This window comes from Beta vulgaris, chromosome 9, assembly GCF_026745355.1.
Source record: "Beta vulgaris subsp. vulgaris cultivar EL10 chromosome 9, EL10.2, whole genome shotgun sequence".
In the NCBI taxonomy this organism is placed as follows: domain Eukaryota; kingdom Viridiplantae; phylum Streptophyta; class Magnoliopsida; order Caryophyllales; family Amaranthaceae; genus Beta; species Beta vulgaris.
Window position 1 is genome coordinate 38,867,392 of NC_079210.1, and position 21,053 is coordinate 38,888,444.

Below are 21,053 nucleotides of genomic sequence, written 5' to 3' on the forward strand. Positions count from 1 at the left end.
ATAAACTTCTATCCCAGATCATATGATCTGTAGCCCCAGTGTCTACAATCCAAGCCAATTTGTCATGAAATTGTGAAACTGAATTAACAGTAGCAACAGACATTATACCTGCAAAGTTCACAGAAGAAGTGAATTCAGAAGAAGCTGGATGAGTAGGTTGTCTTTTCACCATTTTAAGCATCTCCTTGTAAACAGCTTGCACTAGAGCAGAATCAACTTGAGCAGGATGTTGATTAGAAGGATCAGAAGGAGCAAGATCTAATGGAGTTGCACCAAGATATTCACCAGTAGTATCTCCAACATGTGCAGCTAATTTGGAAGTAGAATCAGAAGGAACAGATTTATTCTTCATGTTAATAAACCATTCTGGATATGCACCAGTCAATTTGAAACACTGATCCATTGTGTGACCAGTCTTCTTGCAGTAATCACACTTTCTACTAGCCTTATCATATTTGATCCTTTTGCCATATCTCCTCTCAGTTTGAGAAGGATGAACATGAACATTATGATGCTGAAAACTAGGCTGTTTCATAGAATTAAAAGCACTAGTCTGCAGAGAGGTGTCTTGTTGAATATTTAGCTTAGTCTGCCTTTCAACTTGTAACAACATGTAATATGCTCTATTAACATAAGGTAAAGGATCCATGCTTAAAATGTTTGTGGTGACAGTGTCATATCCTCTATCTAATCCAACTAAAAGTTGAATTAATTTCTGTTTCTGATCAGCATTAAGAACTTTCTTTAGGATACCACAAGAACATTTAGCTAAAGCACCACAATCACAATCTGGAAAACCATCTAAAAGTTGTATTTCATCCCAAACACGTTTCAATTTGGAGTAATATTGAACTATGGAATCTGAACCTTGATGAATAGAAGAAAGCTGTTTGTGCAATTCAAACAATTGAGGTGCATTAGATTGCCATACCTTTCAAGAATCTCTTCATACAACTGATTGCAGATTGTTGAAGAATAAACCTTAGCAATTATCTTATCCATAGAATTCAACAGCCATGATTGAATCATGTAATCATTGCGCAGCCATTTTTGCAATTCTTCAGAATCAACTGGAGGTCTTGGAGTTTTGCCATCAATGAACGTTAACTTGTTCTTAGCTCCTAAAGCCAATCGAATACCTCGATTCCAGGTTAAAAAATTATCTCCATTGAGTTTGTGTGCACCTAAATGCTTATCAGGTTGATCACCAGATCCTAGAAAATACTTGTCAGTATATCCTACAATGTTATTCTGACTTTGAGAAACAGAATTAACAGATGTTTCTATCATTTTCAAGGAATCAAAAGAACTGAAATGATTCAAGAATAAGAAGAATTCAAGAATTTCTAAGAGATTTTTGAAGATTTAAGAAGAATAATCAAGTGTAAAGATGTTGATTCAGTAGAAATGAAAAGAAAATTTCTGGAAAAGAGATGATTTCAATTCTCAAAAGAATGAAATTAGCTCAAAAAAATCGAAAATCTTCGATTAATTTGTAGCTCTGATACCATGAAAGATGAACTATATTATCTTAGAAAGAGAAAATATATCTCTCAATTAGTTTGTGTATTAAATCTGTCCAATATTTACAACCTGAGAGAGTATTTATATGCCTATTTACAAAGAGTATACATCAAGCTATGTAACAAACTCTAACCACCTTCTAACAACCTTCTAACTGAATTTATAACAAACTATTTACAATGTTATATACTGAGCTACAGCATCACTTCTTTTCATTTCTTCATTCCTGTGTCAAGCATCTATGTAGTAATTAATTGAAAATAAATATATAAGGACTTTTCAAGTAAAATAAACGAAAGTTACAACATGGTGACACACGAAGAGTGAAGAAAGACATTAAATCACCTTCCACAAGCCTTCTTATTTAAATATTACAAGTTACAACATAAAATTCGTCTAAATTTAGTGACAGAACTGGGACATCTCTAGTCTTGGGGATAACGGGATAAGAGTTCAAACAAGCATTCTTAATAATGTAATAGTAAAACCACCATATTCCACTTATATTTTTTCCTTCTATTAGCTAACCAAGAGAACACATACAGATTACAGATACAGCTAATAAGTAGTTACCTTTTTTTTAAAGGACAACTATAAGTAGTTATCCGTACCATCACCACTTTGACTTTTATGAGTGACATGAAAGTCGGCATAAACAACTTCAAATAATTAACCATCATGAAAAAAGCTATACCATAATTGCTACAGAGAACGTCAGTGTTCCAATAAATGCAAAAAAAAAAGGCTCTTTTGGCTTTTGGTTTTGTTTGTATTAACCAAAATTATGCAGAAATAAACACAGCAATACAGCAGTGAAAAACCATATAACATACAGGCTACAGCTTGACGTGAGTCCAATCGCTTGTAGTTAACCTTGATAAGTGTCAGCAATCCATATAAATTTGTACAACAATGACTCAATGAGAGTCGTGTACATGAGTACATCATGTTTCATATGTGCAAACCATTTCTATTCATCCGACCGTGTCATTTCTTATTTTACAGAAAAATGGTTACGCAAATCCTCAAATAAAAAAAAATTGAGGATATCATGATCAAGTTACAATATATTCTTTTGTAAAGAGGAAGGCCAAAGTTCAGAATCAACATCACATGTTACCACAAGATGCAGATTTCTTGTGTTTCTGTAACAATCTGGAATCCCTTAAGACTTCAGCATACTTAGCCAAGTCAGACTTCTGCCCGATCTCTGACTCTCGTTCTGAATTATAATCTAAGGGAGATGAACCCCCAACGCTTTCCCTCCCAAGCACAAACCTTACTCCACCGTGTGATGATGATCTCGAATCACTTATTCTACTAGCATTCTCATCTTCTTCAGCCAAGCTTGTGAGTGGTTGATATTCCAACGAAGAATTGTTCGAATTCTGAGATGATGATGCTAGTCTTGGACTCTGAGGATTGCTTCTAGAGCCATTGTGTCCCACTTCATAGTACCTTTTCCCAATGTCATCAACGGAAAGTGATCTATACATTGGAATTTCTCGGGCACTTTGATCATGAATTGGATGATGATTTTGATTTTGATGATGATTATGATGGTGGTGATGATGCATAGAAATTCCTCGAACCAACTTTCTTAAGGTTGCAAAGAACTTGATTTTTTTGGAGTGAGGTTTGTGAGTAGGATGTGGACCAGGGGACTCCTCGTGATCGGTGCTATCTGTAAGATAAGAAGGTTGTGATGAAGGCCAATGATCAAAATCAAAGTCCGTGAGGCTAGGTGGCTCTTTGTCTGCTCCGTCTTCAGTATTAGCATATTCGAGTATTAGTTGCTTTGCTTTCTGCTCAGAATTGGGACTTAAGCACTTGCTCAAGTCTCGGGCAACTGTTTTACCAGGAGGGGGTTGGTAGTTCCTCAACTCATATCGCAAACAGGCATTTACCCACCGTAGGTATACTAGTTCCTCCACATCAGCACACCTATCTACTTGAAGCCTCTCAACTTCCTTTGTTAACTTGTCATTTTCTTCCCTTAGTTTGAACATAGCTTTGTGAAGCTCCTCTTTCTGTAAAAATCACATGCTTGAGAAATAAACACTAAACTAAACCACTTATGGAACAACAACCAAAAAACTACAAGATGTAGGCATATGTGTATAGTTTAAAAGACTAATTCCGAAAATCCCACAATAATATTTGAAAGAAAATCAATCATCAAACTTACTAGAGATTTGGTTTACAAATATTGCATATCACAATGATATTTTGGGAAATTTTGAGAAAAGTTGGCGTTTAAATTTTTCAATGAACTTCTTAAGATACCCTTTCCACCAAATCGCCAAATGCCCGTCATTCTCAAAATTACAAAAAATTGCCAATGTGAAGTGTAACTATTTACACAATCACACTTGTAAAACATAAAGCCCTCAAGATGAGATAAAGGAAGTGATTAAATGAAATTAGGAGAAACACACCTCTGGATCTTCAAAAAGGGAATTTGCAAGTACTTGGGTGGATTCCAATCTCTGAGCTAGATCAGCATTCTCTCGTTGCATATTCTCATTGCACTTCCTTAATTCCTCGGCTTCAGCCTCCAATTCATTTAATCTCTGCAGCTCGGACGGGTCATCAGAATAGCTAGTGCTAACCTCATGCTCGTGCCCGTGCTCTTGCTCTTGCAATTTCACAACTCTTTGAGTCAGATCAGAGATCTGTTCTTTGTTTTGCTCAGCATCATACCTAATCCTCCTCTTCAGAAGTCTGATTTTTGCCTTTGCAGCTTCTAAATCGGACACAACCTTAAAGTAATCAGAAACCTGGCCCTCAAGCCTCTTGTTTTCTGCTTGTAGATTGTCTATCTTCATCAAGAAAAGCTTGGCCTCTATGTTATTGATCTTCAAACGGTTTTGGAGCTCCATCATCGCCGTTTCCTGCTCCTTAAGTCCATAGTACTCGAGCAACTGAACCTCAAGCTTTCTCTCTCTTTCTACAAGGAAATGAATCCTATTCTTTAGGTTTTCAATTTCTTGTTCATAATCATCCCGTTCTACTCTTCTGAGTGAGTTGGATAAATCTTTGCTGATCTTAAAACTCTGCAAATTTGTCTTTGGGGAGTTTACTGCATCAAAATCCTTGACTACTTGATCGAATTCGGGCAACAAGAACCCATCTCTATCTCCACTAAATCTACTATTAGGTGAGGCATGTTTAGATGAACTGTCAACACACACCCGGATGCATGGCTTGTCCTGATTAACGGAATAAAATCAAAAGTTAACCATCAGAAAATTCAAAATTGGCTCTGTATTCACCCGCCAAATTAGAAAAAAAAGGTTAGTAATAATACCTTTAATTCTATGTTATAACGATTATCATAAAGTTAGTGACCACATGCCGTATAATTCAACTTATAATCTCCCATTCCAAACCAATCAAAGTGACCATCAAATTATTAGCATTTCCAAATATATGGTGTGAAAGATTTTCATTTTCTAGTGTTTAGTCCATTGATGACTCTCAAAGCTATTCATTATGATTTTCAATTGATTAGAGTTAACAAAAATTTAATCCCATTAGAAAGGAGTGTCAAACTGGCATGTTCTGGTTTGTAATCTGGAAAATGTTGTTCAAGCAATTATCATGCTCTGTAAGTGAGTCTATTGCAACAAATGTTCACTGCTTAAGTACATGAAATCTCTAGTAACTTAATGATCAGAAAATTCTCAAAAGATTTTCTATACTACTACTACGCCACATGCCAATACAACCCTCTCACGGAAATGTAGCTAATTGGTTGTTCCACGTAAAATATATTACACACACATGCATAGATGGACGCTACTAACCAATGATGTCTTGGCCCATTGGTTAAGATTGAGGTGTTGTGAACGATAGGTCACATGTTCGAAACCCCCTCCCCTTCTTTGTATTGCCTTCGTGGCTCATATGGATAAAAAAAAAAAAAAAATAGATGGACGCTACTAAAACACACATATATATACTTCATATAAGACAACTTTGAATTGCCAAGCTTGTCCTTTCCATAAATGAATATTGTTCACTTTCAAATTTGATTCAATCAAAATTAATCACCATCACTTAATGATCATCACTAAGCTAATAAAAACAATTCAAACAGAAAATCAATTTATCAAACAATTCAAAATTCAGAACTGAACTTACATATGCATCAACTGAATCCATCTCATGTTGAGGATCATTTTTAACCCTTAATCTCCCATCATAATCAACTTTCTTATCAGACTCTGCATGTAAAAACAATAGAGAAAAACATAATTTAAGTGAAATGAAGAAACGTAATTAAGTAAAATTAATAAAAAATTAGAGACTTTAATTACTGCAAACCTGAAACTGGAGGAGGAGGAGGATCAGATGGCTTGATACGTTTAGTTCTAATGCGAGAGTAGAGGAAACCAGCAAAAGATAGGGCTAAAGCCACACCAAATTTCACCAAAAATGGTTTCAAAACTTTTTTTTCATTTATCATCATCATCATTATATTTTTAATATTTTTTTCCTAATTTCTAAAACCCACCAAATTATTATTAAAACAATAGGAGAGAGAAAAACAGAGATCATGGACCGTCTTCATCATCATCCTCCATGTCTAAGCTTATAAACCTAATCAACAAAAACCAAAAATATAAATACCAACTTTGAACAAAACCCAGAAAATAGAACACAAAAATTGAGTCAAAAATAGCAAATTTAGGCCATTTTTGTTGATCAAACTTCTAACAAACACAGGTGAAAAAGTTAAACAGAACCCAGAATCAACAACTTTTCCTTTTAAATTTTGCTATTAATCCAAAACCCATTTGGGATATGATATTCATCATTCAAAAAAAAAAAAAAAAACCTTACGAAATTTTTCTTTAAAAAAAATTAAAATTTCTTTTTTTTTAATAAAAAAACAAAAACCCAAATTTAGAATTTACAAATGGAAAGATAGCTAAAACGGAAAAAGTACTCCAAGCAATTTTGAAACAAACTCAAAAAGTAAAAAAAAAAATGTTCGTTTGTAATTTGATGGAAAAAAAAATGAGTTGATCATAAGATAAAATAAAGAAGAAAAGCAAAAAGGGGAGGTAATACCTTGGGAAAGAGAAATTCTTATGCTTTGGATTAATGGCCAAAGAATGAGCACAATAATAAACGTAGAGGTGTTGTGCTCGTGTTAATCATGAATAAATCACTTGTTTTTTCTGTCATTATCATTGTCTTAGTAAAAACAATTACTTAATCCTCTTTTTCGTTTACATCTTTGCTTCTTGTTTTAAAATTGCCTTTTTGCATTAAGATCTGGTCGTATTATATGTTTTTTGGTTAGTCATGTTTGTCTTTAGAAGTAAAATGTTCCATAAAATTTAAGAAACAGCAAAAGGGCATAAAAGTTAGGTTGGATGGTGGGAGAAGAAAGATGATTAGATGCTGATTCCAAGTTGTAACCACTAGAGGAAGCGATGGCAGATTTAAGAATATGAAAAAGTGCACAATTAGCCAAGTGGTGAGAAGTCATAAGAACATATTAGAGAGGACAATGTCCAATATGCTCTTGCTTAATTTTCTTTTCAATTATGCTTGTATTCATTTATATTACAATATTATAAAATTGTATTAGATATCATTGTTGAATAAAAATCTTAGTTATATTGAATTTAAAACTCATTCCATGTTGGACATTGATCTAATCAAGCTTATTTGATTGAGGTGGTAGGAAACTCGCCTTGTGACTTTAAGGTTACAAGTTCGAACCCTGTTATCTAATCGTGCTTGGGAGTAGGAATTCATCCCTTATATCCCTCTACTCTCAAGCTTGCGATAGGTTCTAGTATAATAGGGTCCTTTTTCTTAACAAGGAATTTCGGTGGGTGCCCAAAAAACAAAAGAAAAAATGTTTATTGATATTGAACAATAAGTATATTGAGAAAAACTCTCATTAAGAGAGTTTATTTTATCATTTTATGTAACTTCTCATCGCCTTAAGTATTTAATGGTTCATGACAAACTTCATTATTTTTATCTAATTCGAAGTTTTGTAAATATCCGATCTGATTTGAGAAAAAATAAAACAACTAATATAAGATGAAATAGACATATCATAAATCCATAAAAAGATTTCATAAATATAAATATTAGTATAAATCGATCAGCTAATTTTACTAACAAAATGATTAAGAAACATATGGTCAAATTAAACTAAACAAAGAATTCAATTTAGAAACTCTTTGAATATGTAATGGTTTTCGTAATATGTTCATACATACGTAAACTTTTGTGAAATTACAGCTTCCTCATGGTGGAAAAATTAGTATTTGTGGTATTGGTGCAACAAAATAGAGACATTCTAATTGGAACACTTCTAAAAATATGCAAAATTAGGTAGTGTATGTAATTAAAATTCCTCAATTTTCATTGTTAAAGTATTACATCATTTGCAATTACTTTATAACCTTCATGTCCCCATCATGCCGCCCGTTTTGAGGTTTGATTGAGACATCATTATTTACAATTTGCAAGCATTTTTCATTAATCCACAAAATTTGGCAAAAAGCAAAATTCAATTTAACTAATTAAGTTTGACAATGTAGTATTGATGAGAAAGGATCAGCAAAACCACGTGATTATGTAAAGAAGTTTCCTGATTTGATCAGTAAAATAGGAGCGGTCTGATTATGTATCAACCTGATTGATGAGAATTTTTAGAGGGAGATCTCAGATTTGTGTATTAAATTTTAAAATGTCATGTAATGTTACAAGTTCACAGGTGGACTTAAATACCTTTCACGTGCATGTCACATTATTACAGCAGTTTAGTTGTTAAAACAGATTAAAATAAGATATTAGAAAAAGAAGAAGTTGGTTTTGCAAACCTATTTATTACATCACTTTCCCGCGATTTCTTTCAGATTCGTTGTCTTTGGAATTGTTTGGCAATCGGGTATTGGTTTTTGGCTGTTTTAGTTGGCTTGATTGATTGGCTGAAATCACTGGTTATATATATATATTGGCTTTTTAAGTTGGGTTTTTAAGCCAACTGTTTGTAAAAGTGTTTGGTAAAATTAGTTGTTATGTTGGCTGTTTATTACAAAATTTGTGGGCCAACAAACCAAAAGCCAATCCAAAAAGTTGTTCTAAGCAACTTTTTTATTTTGGCTTAAAAGCCAATAAACAAAGACTTTTTTGGCTGTTTGACCAAATTAAAAGTCAAAAGTCAATGAAAAAGACATTTGCCAAACATGGCCTGTGGAGTCGGATAATAGGATCATTGCTTTTGTTTTTTAAAAAAAAGAATAGGATGGTTGTTTTTTTTTTTCGGGAAATAGAATTTGATGGTTGTTACTTTCTCAGCTTTTTTTGTTTAGAGTTCTACTTTGTACCTTACTTTATCAATGTAAAATTTTAAGCATTAATATATTAAATTATATATAAACAATTATTATAAAAACTTACTTTGAAAATATATATCGAGACAAATTTAACAAGATTTTATATGACTATATTTTACCTAGCTTATGTATATATAACACATGATGGTCAAGTAAAATATAGACAATATCAAAAGTGAATATGATAGAGCTAAAATAAGGGAGAGTATTTGTTAACATACTAACAAGTGGATTGGAGTCTATTTTGAAAATTAATGCACAATAATGATATCACCTACTTACTTTTTCCAAAATTATTAGTATTACCAAAAATTTTCCTTTTAATTATAAAACATTTCTTAGTACTTATTATGGTTTTTGGGTAAATGAGCAGATTAGGCCCAAAAGGCCAAGTTCACTTTTATGAAGATTTTTGACACTAGTGTGTATATATATATATATATTATATATATATAATATATATAATATATATATATATATATATATATATATATATATATATATTGTTTCTGTCTAGAAATTAAGGTTAATGATCTGTGCTGAGCAAGTCCTTAAGCCCGAGCAGGGCTGGTTATCAGTTCACCGGAAACCTGCAAAACACAGAAAAACTACCCCGGGGGTTGTTCCGGGATCGCCCCTCCGACGCTCAAGTCAGTTGATGATTGAGGTAAAGAGAGAGTCTAGAGTGAGAAACTCACGTTAGTTAGGTGAGAATTCAATACCTTTGCATTGATGGGACAAGAGGTATTTATAGTGGTGAGAATTTCTAGAAAGTGGTGTGCTGGACATGACAGCTCACTTGGGGATTGATGATACCTTTTCAAAGGATGATTCTGGTGGGACCCACGATCCTTAGGTGGCGGTGCCACATGGCATGATTTCCTTGGAAGGGTTTAATGGGCCCAAACATTTAGCCCCACGCCAGGAAGGGGCAGAAGAGCCGTCCGACCTGGTGAAGCCCCTTGGTGGCGTAAATTCCTCTCATGTGACCGACCTCCTTAAAGAAAGGCCAGAGGGGGACGGACATGCACCGACCAGGTTTAGATACTCAGCAGGACCTCGTCCACCGACCTCCAAGAAGGGAGATTAGGGGGAGATCAGGTCGGGCTAGCGCCGACCAAGACCTGTTTGACCGAGAATTAGGGAGCTTGACTGACCGACCGGGTTCCTGAAAAGAGAGCCAGGTCGGCCGAGAGGCTAAGGTGCCCCTTGGCTGACCGACCAGGTCTTTGGAGCAAGGGACCAGGTCGGCTGAGAGGCTAAGGTGCCCCTTGGCTGACCGACCAGGTCTTTGGAGCAGGGGACCAGGTCGGCTGAGAGACCCAAGAGCCCCTTGGCTGACCGACCAGGTCTTTGGAGCAAAGGACCAGGTCGGCTGAGAGGCTAGGGTGCCCCTTGGCTGACCGACCAGGTTTTCGGAGCAGGGGACCAGGTCGGCTGAGAGGCCAAAGAGCCCCTTGGCTGACCGACCAGGTCTTTGGAGCAAGGGACCAGGTCGGCTGAGAGGCTAGGGTGCCCCTTGGCTGACCGACCAGGTCTTCGGAGCAGGGGACCAGGTCGGCTGAGAGGCCAAAGAGCCCCTTGGCTGACCGACCAGGTCTTTGGAGCAAGGGACCAGGTCGGCTGAGAGGCTAAGAGCCCCTTGACTGACCGACCAGGTTCTTGGAGCAAGGGACCAGGTCGGCTGAGGGGCCAAAGAGTCCCTTGACTGACCGACCAGGTCTTTGGAGCAAGGGACCAGGTCGGCTGAGACCCCAAAGAGCCCCATGATTGACCGACCGGATTCCGAACGAGTGGATGCTGCTCGGACAGGGGCTAACAGGCCCTGGGGTGACCGAACAGGTGCTTCCTAGCACTTAGTAATCTTGGCTAAGTGAAGGGGACAAGCAGAGACCTGGTCGGGCAAAGGGTGATGGAGCCCCAAGTTGACCGACCGGGTACTGGATTGACGGGCGCAGCTCGGACAGGGGCTAACAAGCCCTGGAGAGGCCGACCAGGGGTTTCCTAGCACTTAGTGACTTTGACTAAGTGAAGGGAAAAAGCAGAGACCTGGTCGGACAAGGGATGATGGAGCCCCAGGTTGACCTACCGGGTACTGGATTGACGGGCGCAGCTCGGACAGGGGCTAACAAGCCCTGGAGAGGCCGACCAGGTGTTTCCTAGCACTTAGTGACTTTGACTAAGTGAAGGGAACAAGCAGAGACCTGGTCGGGCAAGGGGTGATGGAGCCCCAGGTTGACCGACCGGGTACTGGATTGACGGGCGCAGCTCGGACAGGGGTTAACCAGCCCTGGAGAGGCCGACCGGGGGCTCCCTATCACTTAGTGACTTTGGCTAAGTGAAGGGAACAAGCAGAGATCGCCATTTTGCCCGACCCGTGTTCCGAAGGAACTATTTTCATATGACCGATCGGGTGGCATTGAGCTGGAAATCAGTGATGGCCACATGGCGTTTTTCAATGAGTTGGATAGGACTTTCTGGAAATTTTGACGCTTCAACTTCCATAGGCCATGTGGAGGCATTTGATGGGCTTGTGAGGGGACGTGTCCCGAGGCATGTCTATATATTGGTATGGAGAGGAGAGAGAAATCATTTGTGCAAACTTCTTTCAAAATTCTCAGAATTTTCTCTCTCTAAAAGCTCTCGCTTCTCTCTAAGTTCCCGAGCAACTTTTCCGGTTCCCATCGTCCGACCAGGTACGCTCTTGCTTTTTTAGTTTATTTCGCTTTCTTTTTAATAACCTCGGCCGACTCCCTTGTCTATACAATAATGGGAGAATCGTCCGAGTCGGTGACACCTCCGACCTCACCTCCCTACAATCGGTTCGAGGAGGTGAGGGGGATGGGAATAACGTTGGTGTCGACCTTAATAAGTTGCCCCGACCCCTCGGCCGTTCCCGACGCGGTTCTGCTTCCGAGCCCCTCATCGTCACTAGAGGAAGAGGCCGAGGGCGCTGTTCCCTTCCCCTGGGAAGTGTCCCTGGCCTTTTCTTCTAAAGCCAGTTACTTAGATAAATACCTTGCTGATGGTGTAGTGAGGGTGACGATGTCGGATAGTGAAGAAGTATCAACCTCAGGCCGACCGGAGTTTCCGGATCCAGATCCGAAAGGGGGACCTGGGTCCAAGTTCCCTCTTCCTTCGTTGATGAAAGCCATCCTCGACGACCCGAGGGGCCAGGCCGCGAGGTTCCACATAAGGGATCCTTATATGCTAGTCCGACCGGAAGCCTTTCATACGGTTCTTACTCCTCCCCCGGGCTGCACTGCGGTCTATTACAAGTCTATGGAGATGGGGCTCCGATTTCCGCTGACTCCCTTTGTGAAGGACCTCCTCAATGCTTACAATCTTTGCATAAGTCAGATCTCTCCGAACTCCTGGGGAGGAATTGTTGCATTTCAGACGATATGTGCCATGTTGAGCGTCCGACCAACCCTGACCTTATGGCGCAACATGTTTAAGCTGGTCGAGATGTCGGCGGGGGATAATGGCCCAGGTTGGTGGTACTTTCAAGCCCGGCAGGGTTATAAGGTAGTGCTCGACTTGCCTACTTCCCAGAAAGGGTTCAGGAGAGAGTTTGCCTTCGTCTTTTTCGGAGGGGACTGGGGGATCCCCACGGTCCGACCGGACGTCGAGCCCAACCACGAGCTCAACTTCAGGGTTCCAGAGATGTCCGAGGAGGAAGCCATTGCGGCTATTTATCTGCAAACCGAAGCCCAGATCATTCAAGGAGGGGAGGTGTATGTAGCCAGCAATTGGATTCCGAGCTGCCGCCTATTCAAAAGCGAGCATCTTCTGTCGGCTGTTGGACTGAGTCGGACATTCCCCCGGGGTAATCGGCCGAGGGGGTTACTTTACATGTTTTTTTCTTGTTTATGTTTACAATCATCATAACTATGTTTCTCTTTGCAGCTTGCTCTTTGACGCGCCTTTTAGAATCCGACCCCGAAATCGCTGAGAAACTTAACTACGCGGCAATGAGGGCGGCTCAGCTGAAAGCCGAATTGAAAGCCAAGAAGATAGGCATCCCAAAGAGCCCCAAGGTAGGTTTCTTCTTCTAACCGAGCACCCTTCCTTTATGCTTCGACCTACCATTCCTCTATATTTCGACATGACACTGGTTTATGCAGGATCCTTCGAAGCCCAAGGCCTCGAAGAAGAGGAAAGAACGGGACCCGGAGAAGGTGGCCAAAACTGCCAAGGCCTTGGCCAAGGACCAAGCTGAGAAGGCTAAAAAGGCCAAGTCCATAGAGGTTAATAGCCCTCGCCCAGAGGAGAAGGCCGATAAGTCCGAGGGGACCCGCATTTCCGTCCACTCGGAGGACTTCCGACCAGTTCGGAGTCCTCAATACACGCCGGCCACCCCTCGCGGCCCCCATGACGACCCAGAGGAGCTCAGCCTTGCCTTGTCCAAGCCCTTTGCTGAGTTGGATGTCCACGGGCTCGACACTCGCTGGACCAATGCGGGCGAGTGCTTGTATAGCCCGACCGACCGGGAATACATTGCGCAAACCAGGGCCCGGAGGAGACGAACGACCTGTTCCGCAGCTGGGTTGAGGTGAGTTCCCTTCTTGCTTTTAACATTCTCGTTTTTTCTTTGCCAAGTACTGATTTTTGTTATTACAGTTCTCCGCTCGGCTGGTCAACGTGGCTCGGAACAAAGTGCACCTGGCCGACAAGGTATCTGACTTGGAGGCTCGAGGTAAAAAGCATTATGAGGAGCTTCGCGCTGCCAAAGAGGGCCAGAGGATAGCCGAGGCTGACCTTACCAACGCCAAACGTTGCATCGCTCGGGACCAGGATGATTTCAAGGCCGAGCGGGAGCAGTGGGATTTGGCCAAGCAGAAACTCATCAAGGAGAAGGATGAGGCCGTGATTGCCAAGGCGGATGCTGAGGCCCGAGTTGTGGAGGCGGAGGGCAAAATTACCGAGCTGCGATTCCAACTTGCTGAGCTGGAAAAGGCTCCCAAGACTGAGGACCAATGGTTTGCGGGTTGGAAGGAGACCAAGGCTTGCGAATTGTTTGTCAATGAGGTCGGCTCGACCGCCCAGAAGATGGGGGTAGATGACGCCCTCAAGCGGATGAAGGCGGCCTTGGAGAGATCGCATCCTTCTCTTCCTTGGTCCGAGGTCATGGGGAGCTATGAAGCCCTTCTAAAGGAGGAGGACCAGGCTATTCTCTCTGAGCTGCACATCGCCCTTTCGGATGATGATGATGATGATGATGAAGATGTGGAGGTTGCTGAGGATGATTAGGGCCAAGGGGTGGCCAGGTCTGAAGAGCATCATGGGAGTACCAATGATCAGACCGACCCCCCTGTCGCTTAGGCTTCCTTTGTGTTATATTTTGTTTTCTTTTTGCTCTTAACCTTGGTAGTACCAAGGTTTTAGGATGTAATATTTTTCAACTTCAATGAAAGTCTTCCTTTTATTTTATCCGAGCACCTTTTATGTTTGTCAATTGCAATTTGCTTCAAGTATTGATTCTCGAACTGGTTAAGTTTTGTCTGATAGCGCTGGTCGGATTTAACTCGAACAACTCGCGATTGAAACTAGTTAAGTTTCGAAAGATATAGTTGGTCGGGTTAAATTCGAATGATTAAAACTGGTTAAGTTTAATTGGAACAGAACAAATGACTGGTTAAGTCTTTTATAACTTAATTATGGTAAGAAATTGACTGGTTAAGTCTTACAATTTCGACCTGGACTGGTCCGAGTGACTACATGCCATACCTGGCCAGTATCTCAGCTATATGCCCCTAATTGCAATTGACTATACATAGTATTTCTTAAGATTATCCAGATTCCATGGCCGAGCAAGTGGTATGCCTTCAGGATTCTCGAGCTGGAATGTACCAGGCTTGATGACTTTGGTTACTTTGTAAGGACCGTCCCAGTTGGCCCCTAGTTTGCCTTTCAGATGTGATAACCCCGTGGCTTCGACCTTTCTGACCACCCAATCTCCGAGCTGGATTGGCCTTGACTTGACTCGACGATTGAACTGCCGAGTTACTCTTTGCTTGTAGCGGATCGACCTTAACAATGAGTTGCCCCTTGTTTCTGGAGCAGGTCGAGGTTGACAGGCTTTTCTTCTTCATTCTGCTCGAAGTCATAAAAGGTGATCCGAGGTGATGGGATACCGACCTCTACTGGTAGTATTGCCTCACTACCATAGACTAATCCGAACGGGGAATGTCCCGTTGCTTCCTTTATAGTCGTCCGAGCAGACCACAAGACTCCAGGCAGGTCGTCCACCCAAGCCCCTTTTGCTGCGTCAAGGGATTTTTTGATCCCCTTGAGCACTATTTTGTTGGCTGCTTCTGCTTGGCCGTTGGTTTGCGATCGGGAAACAGCGGAGAACCTGGTCTGTATCCCAAAACGAGCACAGTATTCCCGAGTTGGTCCGCTATTAAATTGCCGGCCATTGTCCGAGACCAGGGCTCGGGGTACCCCGAACCTCGTAATTATGTTCCTCCAGATGAAGGCTTGGACCTGTTTGTCAGTGATGGAGGCAAGGGGTTCGGCTTCAGTCCACTTAGTGAAGTAGTCTATGGCCACTATCAAGAATTCCGCTGACCCGATGCTGGTGGGACGGGCCGAGCAGGTCCATGCCCCATTTGTCAAATGGCAGAACTGCTTGGATAGAATTGAGGGGGGTAGCTGGGGATCTGGGAATATCCGAATGGATTTGGCAAGATGGGCATCTCTTCACCAATTCTTGTGCATCTGCCTTGAGGGTAGGCCAGTATACCCAGCCCTTAGAGCTTTTCCCGCTATGGTTCTCCCCCCTTGATGGCTGCTACACGCCCCTTGGTGTATTTCCCTTAGGATGTAATTTCCTTCTTCAGGGGTTACACACTTCAGCAGTGGGTGCGTGTATGACTTCTTGTAGAGCTGCTCGTCATGCCATAAGAACCAACCTGCTCGGTGCTTGATCCTTTCGGCTTCTTTGGCATCGTTGTGGAGGACTCCATCCCTTAAGTATCCGACCACCTCATCCATCCAAGTGGGTTCGGTCTAGAATCAACTGTTCCTTGCATTTATGCTGGGCTGGCGAAGCACCTCCCACATGATAGTCCGAGGGGCTGACCCCTCGCCGAACTAGCCATACGAGCCAGAGCGTCGGCTTGTTGATTCTCCGACCTGGGTATGTGGCTGATGCGGAAATGGGAGAGTTTTTTGATGAACTCTTGTGCCTTGGCCAGATACATTCTCATATTGTCCTCCTTGGCCTCGTACTCCCCTGAGACCTGACCCACTATAAGCTGGGAGTCGATCGGGCCTCAATGGCCGTGGCTCCTGCAAGAATGCAAATGAAGTCCGAGGATGAGAGCCTTCATACTCCGCTTCATTGTTCGACCCCAGGAACTCGAACTTGATTGCATACTCCATTTTTTCTCCGACCGGGGGTTAAGCACTAGCCCCGCCCACATCCTGACTTGGTGGAAGAACCATCCACGTATAGTTCCCACTCTTCATTCTGGCCGACCGGGGGCCGAGTTGTGCATTCAGTTATAAAGTCCGCCAAGGCTTGAGCTTTGATGGCCCTTCTGGGCTCATATTCCAGGCCGAAATCAGCCAATGGTCAGCCCAATCGTCATCCGACTGGAGTGGTTCCTGCTCTCTATGACCTTGCGGAGGGTTGTCCGGTAAGGACCTTGATTTGATGGGCTGAAGTAGGTTTCAGCTTTCTGCTAGCCATGACGAGGGCGAAGACCATCTTCTCCACCTACTATATTTGCTTCTGCCCCTCGAAAGGCGTGGCTTATGAAGTAGACCGGGTGCTGCGTCCCTTCCCTTTCGGCTACCAGAACGCACTTAGGGCGTATTCGGATACGGCCAAGTACAAACAATGTTTCCCCCGGCAAGGGGGACATGAGCTTGGGAGAGTTGATAGATGAAGTTTGAGGGAGGGAAGGCTTGCTCAGCCTCTTCTCCCATGTGAACTCTTTTCTCTTAAGGGCCTTGAAGAAGAATAGGCTCTTATCAGCCGACCGTGATAGGAACCGTCCGGGGCAGCTAGACATCCTGTTAGGCGCTGCACTTCCCTGACGTTCCAGGGGGATTTCATTTCCAGAACTGCTTGATCTTGTCGGGGTTGGCCTCAATACCCCTTTCATCAACCAGAAATCCGAGGCACTTCCCCCTTTCACTCCGAAGACGCACTTTTTAGGGTTGAGCATCATACGATACTTCCTCAGTGTGCTCAGCGTCTCCCTAGGTCGGTCTGGATGATCAGAGTGGGCCTTGCTTTTGACGATCATGTCGTCAACATACACTCATGTTCCGACCCAACTGATCACTGAAAATTTTTTAACTGTCGCTGGTAGTGGCTCCGGCATTTTTCAGTCCGAATGGCATCATTTTGTAGCAGTAACCCCTTGCGGGGTGGTGAAAGCGGTATGAATCCGATCGTGTTCCGCCATGGGAATTTGGTGATAGCCTGCATTAGCATCCATGAAGCTTAGAAGGGCATGACCAGCTGTCGATCGACTAACCTGTCTATTTTGGGCAGAGGATGGTTGTCTTTCGGACAGGCCTTGTTCAGGTCTGTGAAATCCACGCACATGCGCCAAGCCCGCTCGGCTTTTTCACCAGTACTACATTAGCCAGCCATTCCGAGTACTGGCATTCCTCAATGAATCCTGCCTCGAGCAGTTTTTTGACCTCCACTGCGGCAGCTTTGCACCTTTCCGGACCTTGATGCCTTAGCTTTTGCTTGACCGGCTTGTATCCCCTCCTTAATATTCAGCTCATGACACATAGATTTTGGGTCAAGTCAGCGCATCTCTGAGGCCTCATAGGCGAATACGTCCTGGTATTCCCTGAGCACTTGCACTACTGTGCTCTTGTTTCTGGGTTTAGGGCCTTGCCCACTCTTACAGTCCGACCGGCTTTCTCCGATCTCTACTTTTTCGTCTTCCTCAGCTGGCTGAGGTCGTCGTACTGTTTGGGGTTTTCTGTATGTACACCCCCAAGTTCCTTGGTGAATTTTCTTCCCTTTTCTCTTCTTCGAGTCCTCTTGGACGTCGATTTCAGTTCTGCTCTTTAAGCTATTAACATAGCATTCTCGTCCGGCCTGCTGATCCCCTTGAATTTTCCGACCTTCCCCTCATCTGTTTGAACTGCATGAGGAGTTGGTACGTAGAGATTGCAGCTTTTGTTCTGTTCAAGGTGGGTCGTCCCATGATTATGTTATACGGCAAAGGGATGTCGACCACTAGAAAGTCGATCGGTAGGCTTCTGCCTTTGCCTTTCTCCCATCCGAGTGGGGAGCTTTATCGACCCAACGGGCTGTACAGAGTTTCCCCCGAAGCCTATGAGTGGCTGATCGAGTGGCGTGACATCCTTCTCACTATACTTCAGCTTTTTCAGGCATTCCAGAGTTATGTATCAGCGGAGACCCACTGTCACCAAGACACGTCTGACCCGGGAGTTGGCTACTTTGAGCTCGATGACAGGGGGTCATCGTGGGGTACGCTGACGGACCGACTGGATTCCCAATGTCATTATGGACAATCCGACCGGCTTGGTTTGACTCTAGTACCTGGTGCTTGAGGTTTTGAAGGTGAGCTTTCCTGGCTCGGCCGGTTAGGCCTCCCGAGGCGAAGCCACCCGCGATGACCCCAATGTACCCTTCCGTGTCCCCACTATTGGACTGACCGACCTTCTGCTTTCCCTTCTCCTCACCTGGTCTTGAGGTAGCGGTTCAGCTTCCCTGGTGGCAAGGTTATACAATCCTTTTTTCAGCTCTCTACAATCCTTTGTGGTATGACCACATTCCCGGTGGTACTCGCACCACTGGCTTTTGTTTCTTCGGTAGGCTGAGGTCCGGATGGGTTGGGTTTAGGCAGCATGGACTTGTGCTTGATGTCCAGGTATATTTCTCTTCGTTCTTATTGAAACGAGGGTCGTTTCCATGATCAGTGAACCTATCCGACCTACCGCCCGTTTTCTGCTGTTTGGGCTGATCTCTGTTGTTTCCTTCTTCCTTTCTCTTCTTACTTCCTTCTTCCGAGTGACGGCAAATGTCCGCCGCTTGGATAAACCTTTGAGCCTTTGCCATGGCCTCTGAAAAGGTTTTGACTTCACTCTCAGCCAATGTCCATCTTAGCCGGCCAGGTTGCAATCCGGACATGAGAGCAGCGAAGGCCACAGCATCTGCAGGTCGGATACTTTCAGGGACTCTTCATTGAATCTTTTTATGTAGTCGGCTAGACTTTCATTCTTCTCTTGCTTGACCCCCATGAGGTGCAAGCTTGTCTTCTTTTGCCTCTTTCCGGCCACGAATGGTGGTAACATGTCTCGAGCACGCAAATCGGTGATAATTCCGCCGGAACTCTTGGAACCAATTCAGGCGAGCCCTTTAGCGTGGTGGGAAGAACCGACACCATGTAGCCTCGCAGCTGGTCTGCACACTCATCTGAGCCTTATAGGTGGCCATATGGTATTCCGGGTCGGTTAGGCCCGCGAACGGTTCAATCAGCGGCGTTTTGACTTTCCCTTGGGTAGGGGTGTCAATAATCTCTCGGCTGAACGGGGTCATGAACTTGAGGCTCCCGTTGCCGAGCCTTAGGGGTTTGGACTGAGCGGAATCACCATGCCCTCACGCTGAGCAGCCTTGCGATCTAGGAACTGACGAGCATCATATCCCTGACTACGGCGTTTCTCATTAAGGATATTTCGAGCATCTTCCGGCTTGCGGCCAGGATTCCCCCTTGGCGATCTGGAAACGTGTGTCTCCTCCCTTCGGAGAGCAGCTTCCCGAGGGGCTGACCTCTCGCCCAGAGGAGGGCGTTCATCTTGCCGGGAGGGGGGCCTTTGAGACCGAGTAAGTTCCCGAGCGGCTGACCTTTGCCGGTTAGGCTGGTCATGAATGGAGCGAGGGTTTCGCTCTTCCCTATGAGATGGCCTCTGGACATTGTCATCACGTGGCTGGAGGTTGAGCTGATTATGCCCTTGCCCTTGCTGGAGGGTGGTCAGCATTTGCATGATGCTTTGCTGCAAGGTTTGTTGCAGCTGAGCTGCTATGAGTGCTATGTCAGCTGTGAGCAAAGGTTGAGGGTCAACATGCTGTATTTCCCGAGAGGGAGAAGGTTGAAGTTCCTGAGAGAGTCCAGGTTAGGGTCCAATGTATGAACTGAAGGGGATCTAGTCCGTGCTGACCTCCTTGGTTGGGGTGAGGGTTCCCTCTCGGTTCGCTGAGGTTGGGTAGATCTGTTACGGGCGTTCTTGGATGGTGCCATGGCTGACTAGCACTGTGGTTAAGTCCTGCTGAGCAGCAAGTGAATTTTTCGAAGTGGTGGCGAAGTAACTTTTTGTACTATCCCCACAGACGGCGCCAAACTGTTTCTGTCTAGAAATTAAGGTTAATGATCTGTGCTGAACAAGTCCTTAAGCCGAGCAGGGCTGGTTATCAGTTCACCGGAAACCTGCAAAACACAGAAAAACTACCCCGGGGGTTGTTCCGGGATCGCCCCTCCGACGCTCAAGTCAGTTGATGATTGAGGTAGAGAGAGAGTCTAGAGTGAGAAACTCAAGTTAGTTAGGTGAGATTCAATACCTTTGCATTGATGGGACAAGAGGTATTTATAGTGGTGAGAATTTCTAGAAAGTGGTGTGCTGGACATGACAGCTCACTTGGGGATTGATGATACCTTTTCAAAGGATGATTCTGGTGGGACCCACGATCCTTAGGTGGCGGTGCCACGTGGCATGATTTCCTTGGAAGGGTTTAATGGGCCCAAACATATATATATATATATATATATATATATAATATTATAAATATATATATATATATATATATAATATTATATATATATATATATATAGAGAGAGAGAGAGAGAGAGAGAGAGAGAGGTGAGTTCATATGAGAATGCATACTTATATGAGAAATGAGAATGAATTTTATACGCTATAACTCTTATGAATAAGTGATGTAACTCTAATGAAAAAGTGATGTAACTCTAATAACAAAATATTTGAATTTTCAAAATTCAAAAAAAACAAAAAAAAAATTGAATTCAAATTTTTTTAGAGGGATATAACTCTAATGAATAAGTGTTGTAATTCTAAACGAATCATGTGGTTGAGATTCATTCTCATTTCTCATGTAAGGAGCATTCTTATGTGATCTTGCCTATATATATATATAT

The 21,053-nt window shown here is 42.9% G+C and overlaps 2 protein-coding genes across 3 annotated transcripts; one reads left to right on the top strand and one right to left on the bottom strand.

The window, feature by feature from the left end:
• Window positions 1-2,373: 2,373 nt before the first annotated feature.
• Window positions 2,374-6,909, bottom strand: LOC104903725 (protein CHUP1, chloroplastic). Of its 2 annotated transcripts, XM_010691830.4 has the most exons (5): window positions 6,604-6,909; window positions 5,854-6,129; window positions 5,671-5,753; window positions 3,963-4,736; window positions 2,374-3,554 (listed from the first exon to the last, which is right to left on the bottom strand). In XM_010691830.4, exons 2-5 carry the CDS (start codon window positions 6,002-6,004, stop codon window positions 2,634-2,636), a joined length of 1,929 nt encoding a protein of 642 aa, XP_010690132.1. In that variant the 5' UTR covers window positions 6,005-6,129; window positions 6,604-6,909; the 3' UTR covers window positions 2,374-2,633. The 2 variants fall into 2 exon arrangements, with proteins under 2 accessions (XP_010690132.1, XP_019107453.1); XM_019251908.3 differs by lacking the exon at window positions 6,604-6,909 and having other exon boundaries at window positions 5,854-6,535.
• A 5,033-nt stretch (window positions 6,910-11,942) lies between these two features.
• Window positions 11,943-13,647, top strand: LOC109136246 (uncharacterized). Its single transcript, XM_057392258.1, has 4 exons — window positions 11,943-12,390; window positions 12,807-12,937; window positions 13,025-13,452; window positions 13,521-13,647. The coding sequence occupies exons 1-4, from the start codon at window positions 11,943-11,945 to the stop codon at window positions 13,645-13,647; spliced, it is 1,134 nt and encodes a 377-aa protein (XP_057248241.1).
• Window positions 13,648-21,053: the final 7,406 nt, after the last annotated feature.

Bases quoted from the DNA above. Each gene is read 5' to 3' on its own strand.
- LOC104903725 (XM_010691830.4), bottom strand. From the start codon at position 6,004: ATGATGATGATGATAAATGAAAAAAAAGTTTTGAAACCATTTTTGGTG. The intron at 4,737-5,670 runs GTAAGTTCAGTT...TCCGTTAATCAG, and splicing joins TGGATTCAGTTGATGCATAT to GACAAGCCATGCATCCGGGT. The intron at 3,555-3,962 runs GTGTGTTTCTCC...TGATTTTTACAG, and splicing joins CCCTTTTTGAAGATCCAGAG to AAAGAGGAGCTTCACAAAGC.
- LOC109136246 (XM_057392258.1), top strand. From the start codon at position 11,943: ATGTCGGATAGTGAAGAAGTATCAACCTCAGGCCGACCGGAGTTTCCG. The intron at 12,391-12,806 runs GTTGGTGGTACT...TTCTCTTTGCAG, and splicing joins GGCGGGGGATAATGGCCCAG to CTTGCTCTTTGACGCGCCTT. The intron at 13,453-13,520 runs GTGAGTTCCCTT...TTGTTATTACAG, and splicing joins TGTTCCGCAGCTGGGTTGAG to TTCTCCGCTCGGCTGGTCAA.